The sequence below is a fragment of the Mercurialis annua genome, linkage group LG4 (assembly GCF_937616625.2).
Source record: "Mercurialis annua linkage group LG4, ddMerAnnu1.2, whole genome shotgun sequence".
In the NCBI taxonomy this organism is placed as follows: Eukaryota; Viridiplantae; Streptophyta; class Magnoliopsida; order Malpighiales; family Euphorbiaceae; genus Mercurialis; species Mercurialis annua.
The window spans coordinates 5061768-5068913 of record NC_065573.1 but is presented as its reverse complement, the minus strand read 5'-3'; the positions used below and the strand labels follow the sequence as shown (position 1 = coordinate 5068913).

The 7146-nt window shown below is 46.3% G+C and overlaps 1 protein-coding gene across 1 annotated transcript; it reads left to right on the top strand.

Annotated features, from left to right (window-relative positions):
- Window positions 1-483: 483 nt before the first annotated feature.
- On the top strand, window positions 484-1683 carry LOC126678236 (uncharacterized). Its single transcript, XM_050373140.1, has one exon. The coding sequence runs from the start codon at window positions 484-486 to the stop codon at window positions 1681-1683; it is 1200 nt and encodes a 399-aa protein (XP_050229097.1).
- The last annotated feature ends 5463 nt before the right edge of the window (window positions 1684-7146 follow it).

Genomic DNA, 7146 nt, shown 5'->3' with positions numbered 1-7146 from the left:
GTCACTAAGGCGAAAGGAAGAGGAAATGCACCAAGAAGGGGACAATCTGAACCCGTACTACAAAAGGAGAAGGATGGGCTAGACAAGGGACCAGGAACAATCCCGCTCCTTGGAGACAAGACAGCCCAGGAGAAGGTCGTAGAAGCAGCGGCGCAGAACGGTGGTGGAATTCATGTGATCGATGACGACAAATCAAAGGGAACCAAGATGCCAGGAAAGCACAGCAAGGACGCAGAGAGTCATTCATCCAATAAGAGGAAGGGAGCAGATGAAAGGAGCAACATCGACGAGAAAATTAAGAACGCCATGAAGAAGTATCAGAAGGAAGGCAAGGCAACAGAGGAGGAGCGAGAGGACGAAGACTCCCCACTCAACTCAGAGATACAGTAGGTAAGGTTTCCTTCGAGGTTTAAATTACCAACTTTTGAGCCTTTTGATGGAACAGGAGATCCGAAAAGCCACATCTCGAAGTTTAAGACAATCATGATGCTACAAGATGTAACTGATCCCATGCTCTGTAGAGTGTTCCCTGCGACGTTAAAGGCATCGGCGCAAAAATGGTACTCATGTCTCAAGGCAGGGTCAATAAGTTCTTTCTCCGACTTAGCATCAGCATTCAAAGCAAGGTTCAGAACAAATATTCCCATGCAGAAGAGCTCCAGCGACTTGAGGAAGTGCAAGCAAGGAGAGCAGGAGACCCTCAAAAATTTCGTAGAAAGATTCAACAAGGAAGCAGTTCAAATCGAAAACCTGAACCATGACACAGCCATCGAAGCAATGAAAATGGGAACAAAGTTTGAGGAACTCCGTGACAAGATCCTGATGAAAAAGCCAACCACCTTTCAAGACTTAATGCTAATCGCTCATAAGTATGTGGAACTAGACGAAGCCCGAAGAACCCTCACGAAACAACATGAGCACACCAAGCAGGATAGTTCCAGATATCGAGGAAAACAGGAAGAAGAAAGGCCACGGACTCAGCGATATGGCGCAGGGCACAGACCCTGCGATTTCACCCCATTGAATAAAGCTCCAGTATACATACTCAGCTGGATGAAACAAAACCGAGTGATGTTCAACACACCCCGGAAGATGGATCCTGACATCCAGAGAGACAAAAGCAAATACTGTCGTTTCCATGAGGGCTACGGCCACGACCACGACACGGACAGATGCTGGGACCTCAAGAGAGAAACAGAGCAGCTAATTCAGTCTGGACTTTTGAAGAAGTTTGTCAACGACAGACCTGGAGACAAAAGGAATGGGGAGTCAACAGAGAAAGAGGAACAAAACAAGAAGCAGAAAGAGGTCGCAGGCGTAGTAAACGTGATAGAAGGAGGAGAGCCATACAGCAATAATCAGAAAAAGAAAAGGAACAGAAGAGGGTCAGCCGCGGTGTTCGCAATTGAAAGAGAAGTAATCACAAAGATATCATTCGGGCCAGACGATGGACATCACGTGAAGGGACCACACAATGATGCGTTGGTGATAGAGGCCATAATCAGAAATCACCTAGTAAAACGAATACTGGTAGATGAAGGCAGTTCTGTGAACCTATTAACCTTGGAGGCATTCAAAGAGATGAAAGGCTCAGCAACAGACCTGCGTAAGTCCTCAGTCCCACTAGTAGGCCTGGGAGGGGCACCAATACGTCCTGAAGGGACAGTGAGTTTATATGTATAATTGGGAAACAGAAGTGAAGGGCCAGTCAAAAAGATGCATGCTCAGTTTAACGTAGTAGACCTTCCCCTGGCATACAACAGCATACTGGGCAGACCATTCTTATACCAGTCGGGAGCAGTGACTAGCATCAGACTGCTGACCCTGAAAATGCCAACGTCATCAGGGATAGTAGTAGTCAGAGGAGACCAGGAGATGGCTAAGGAATGCTGCTTGGTAACGACAAAAGAAGATGAAAGCTTGACTATTGAGGCGTTCCCAGGAGACGCAGTAGAAGAGGAAGAGTCACAAGGGGCAGAACCAGTAGGCGTTATGAAAGAACTTCACCTAACTAAGACCAAGACTGTCAAAGTAGGCACTGATGTACCAGAAAAGATAGCCCAGGAAATAACAGAGATACTGAAAAAGAACGTAGAGTCTTTTGCCACTGAACCAACAGAGATTGTGGGAATCGATCCCAAAGTAGAATCGCACAAGCTGAACGTGATCCCAGGGAGCGTACCCAAGGTCCAAAAGAAGAGGAGATTCACTGAGGAGAGGCAGAAGATAATTGCAGACGAAGTAAACGTATTAGAGGCAGCAGACTTCATCCGCGAAGTTTTCTACCCTGAATGGGTGGCAAATGTAGTCCTAGTAAAGAAGGCAAACGGGAAGTACAGGATGTGCGTCGATTTCACGGATTTGAACAAAGCCTGCCCAAAGGACAGCTACCCGCTCCCCAACATAGACCAGTTAGTGGACTCAACAGCCTGCTATCTCCTATATAGCTTCATAGACGCAGCGCAAGGGTATCATCAAATACCGATGGAAGATAAGGATCAAGAGAAAACTTCATTCGTCACAGATCGAGGCACGTACTGTTACAAAGTCATGCCATTCAGACTGAAGAACGCAGGAGCCACCTATCAGCGTCTGGTCAACTTCATGTTCCAAGACCAGCTAGGGAGGAATGTAGAAGCCTATGTTGATGACATAATTGTGAAAAGTCTGACAGCAGAGGAACACACCCAAGACTTAGAAGAAACCTTCAAAGTTCTGAACAAGTTCGGAATGAAACTCAACCCGGCAAAATGTGCTTTCAGTGTTAAAGCAGGGAAGTTCCTAGGCTATCTGATTAGCCAACGAGGAATAAAAGCAAACCCGGAGAAGATCCAAGCAGTGATGGATATGAAGGCCCCCCAAAGTGTGAGGGACGTACAGAAGTTGAATGGCAGAGTCACGGCGCTGGGACGTTTCATTTCTTCCTCAGCCAAAAAATGCCTGCCGTTTTTCAAACAGCTCCGGAACATGAAGAAATTCAAATGGGATGAGGATTGCCAAGCAGCGTTTGAAGAATTGAAGTCATTCTTGACTAACCCGCCCCTACTGAGTAGGCCCATAGCCGGGGAAAACCTGTACCTGTACTTATCGGTAGGGAGAGAGACTATCGCCTCAGTACTAGTACGGGAAGAAGAGGAGGAACAAAGGCCAATCAACTACATAAGCAGAACGCCAAAAGGGGCAGAGCTCAATTACCCAACCATAGACAAACTTACACTTTCCGTAGTCATAACCACTAAAAAGCTCAAACCATGTTTCCAAGGACACACAGTCATAGTACGCACAAACCAGCCTTTGAGGAAAGCACTATATCGACCTGAGACTTCGGGACGATTGGTCAGTTGGTCAGTACAACTGGGAGAGCACGACATCAGGTACGAACCAAGGACCACCTTGAAAGCCCAGGCAGTCGCGGATTTCGTGGCTGAGATGACAGAGAAGCCATGCGACTCAGCAATCGAGGAGTTAACATGGAACCTATTTGTAGACGGAGCCTCCAGTGACCAAGGAGCTGGAGCAGGCATAGTCCTATTAGGACCTCACAAAATCGTAATTGAGTACGCAGTACACCTAAGCTTCAAGGCTACCAATAATGTGGCAGGTACAAACATGTTTTATTCATTTCTCAAGCAAATATTACTGCCATATGCTAACAATGTAGCAGAATATGAGGCCCTCTTAACAGGACTCGAAATTGCGATAGAAGTAAAGGCGGAAAAGTTAAAAATCCACAGTGATTCCCAACTGGTCACTAGCCAGGTTCTGGGACAATTCCAGACCAAGGACCAAAACATGGCGAAATACATGGCAAGAGCGAAGGAACAACTCAAGAAGATTGAAAAAAACGGAGGACAATGGGAAATAATACCCATCCCCAGAGAAGAGAACACCAGAGCAGACGCAATAGCCAAGGCAGCCGCAGTGAAAAGCCAGCTATATGTGTCGCTCCAGATGAAGGAGGAGCGGATGACACCAACAGTAGAGGAGCAGTAGGTGTTACCAGTCGCAGTACTTGATCCATGGATGCAACCCATAGTGGCATATTTGGCGGACGGAGTCCTACCTGAAGGACGCACCGAGGCGGCTAAGCTGGTTCGAATTTCCTCTGTTTACTCACTAATAGAGGGAGCACTGTATCAGACTTCAGTCACACATCCATGGTCTAAATGCATATCACTGGAAGAAGGAAGCTACGTCCTTAGAGAAATCCATGAAGGAGAATGTGGAGCTCACGAAGGCGCAGTCACTCTATACAGGAAAGCAATGTTGCAAGGATTCTATTGGCCCACGATGAAAAGAGACGATGAAGAGATGGTCAAGAAGTGTGATAAATGCCAGAGGTTTGGGTCACTCATCAGAACCCCAGCCGCTCACCAGTCAACTATTGGAAGCCCTTGGCCTTTCATGATTTGGGGAGTAGACATACTGGGACCTTTTGTCCCAACTAGAGGACAAGTGAAGTTTATAGTAGTCGCAGTCGACCATTTCACCAAATGGATAGAGGTACAGCCCATGAGCACCATTACAAGTAAAAAAATCCAGAAGTGGTTATCAAACGAAGTCATGAGCAGGTATTTTGTGTTTTCATTTTTTCCTTTAGTCAAAAGCAAAACAAAACCACACATTAACATGTCACAGGTTCGGCACTCCACACGCCCTAGTCACAGACAACGGGAAGAAATTTGACTGCGCCAGCTTTAGGGATTTCTGCACTGAGCTAGGAATTCTCTTAAAATTCTCCTCAGTAGCACACCCGCAAACCAACGGACTAACATAAGTCACCAATCGCACCATCCTTTCTGGAATAAAGAAGAGGCTAGGAGACTTAAAAGGGAGATGGATTGATGAGCTTTATCATGTGATCTGGGCCTATCGAACCACCCCCAGAAAAGCAACAGGGGAAACCCCATTCCGCCTCACGTACGGCACCGAAGCAGTTCTCCTGGTAGAACTGGGGATGCCTACCTTTCGGGTTCAGGTCTTAGACGAAGACCGCAACGAGGAGTCCCTGAGGCTATGCCTAGACCTCCTCGAAGAAAGAAGACAGCAGGTAGCAATCCGAGCTGAAGCGTATCGCAGGCAAATGGCCAAGTATCACAACGCCCGAGTCAAAGAAAGGAAGTTTGAAGAAGGAGACTTAGTCTTGAAGAAGTCAGAAATTGGAAGAGGAGCCGCCGGAGTTGGAAAATTAGAGGCCAACTGGGACGGTTCATATCGCGTAGCAGCAGTAGTCGGAAAGGGAGCATACAAAATAGCTCACCTAGATGGGACTCCATTACCCCGGACTTGGAATATTGAAAATCTGAAGCTATACCTTCAGTAAAAGATGTAACCACCATTCATGAATAAAGTTACTTCTTTTCTTTTTACTTCATTTAATTTATTCTGCTACTTATGTCAACCACAAGAATCAAACAAGTAGTATGACGAAGACGCAGGACGAAGCTACACATCTTTTCATTACAAAAAAAAAGCAACACAAGTATATGATGCAACAAGACGACTCAACAACCAGTCGCCAATACTTGAACATATGAAATGCAAATTGTTCAGTTAACCAAAAGAAGGGAGTCTACTGTGAAAGACTCCCCAAGTATGTACAAAAGCTACCTAACAAGTAGCAAGAAACAAAAATAAAACGTCCAAACACACGGCCTATACATCTTCCTCTGGCAGGGTCGCTCCCTCCTTTGGACCAACCACATCTCCTACGGGAAGCAAAACATCAATTGGGTCCACGTCACCCAGCCCTTTGTATGAGGCACTAGCTTCAACATCGGGGGTAAACTCAGTAGACAGCGCAGCTACCTCATTCCCAGCAAGAACTCCAGAAGAAGGTGTCACCTCCTTCTCCTCAGCACCTTTGACATTCTCCTCGGATCCTATCGCATCAATAGCCCCATCATTAACTACATCCGACGGAAGAATAGGAGAGACACTCCGCCCTACTTTCTTCGCAGCAACCTTGGCCGCAACACGCTGACCCAGCGCACGAAGATCAATGGACAAAAACTTGTTTATATCATACTCTGGATAATCTGAACGCACAATTTTAATAACGGTAGAGCAGAAGTTAGTCAAGCACCCGCTTACGTACACATTAGCATCTTGCTTGCTATTTCTCTGCTCCTGCAACAACTTGTCATACGACAACCTCAATTCCATCAGAGTATTCTCACGATCAGAGACCTTTTTCTCCATAATTTTCAGACGATCCGCAGCCGTCTGACTCAGCTTGGACAACCTGACTTTCTCCGCAGTCGCAGATGCCCGAAGGGAAGCCATCTCCTTTTCATGCTTGTGACTCAATGAGATCATCTCATCTCGGTGACGACGCATCAGAGCATTTCCCTGCAAAAGCTTTCAGAACACAATACAAATAAGCAACTAAGCACGCAAAAAAAAGGAAAAGACAACAATGAGGGAACTATTTCAAACCTGAAGCAAAGCGATGTCAACCCAGTCACAGGCGTCACCTTCCGAGAGATTTGTCCAGGACTCCATATCCTGAGGAAATTGAACAAACTGCGAGAATAGAGACGCAATACCAGGAGAGGTCACAGTCACATTATCCACGTTTTGCTCCAACCACTCCCTGGGACTGGGACAAGCATCCAGGTTCGTTTTCAAACGCTTGGCGGAGCCCTGCTTGGACTTATCACGACCATCACGGTTCTTATTCGCAGAAGGGGCAGCCAGGGCGGTATCCATGGACTTCTCCAACTTCACCACAGGCTTGGGAGGAAGAGAAGCAGACGCCGGAACAATCCCGGTAATCACAGGGACATCTTCATCAAAGGACAGTTTCAACGAATCAAGATAGTTATCACCCATGTCTGCATTCGCCAAAAACAAACGAATCAAAGGATGAATAGACACCAAGAAAAAGAAAACAAGACAAATTGAAGCATACCATGAGAGGCAGTCAAATCTACATAAGACGCAGTAGGAGAATTATGGCAAGATTGAGATAAGGTACCCTCACTCTCTAGAGGACCCTCAGTCACAGCACGAAGGGGCAACTCAAGATGAGGAAACTCTCGCAGAAGGTATTTATCTACTAAATCACAGCAATCATACATACAACTTTTGGCATCATCAACAAGGGAATCTATTAGCTCCAGCTCAGTAGCAGAAAGGGGGGAG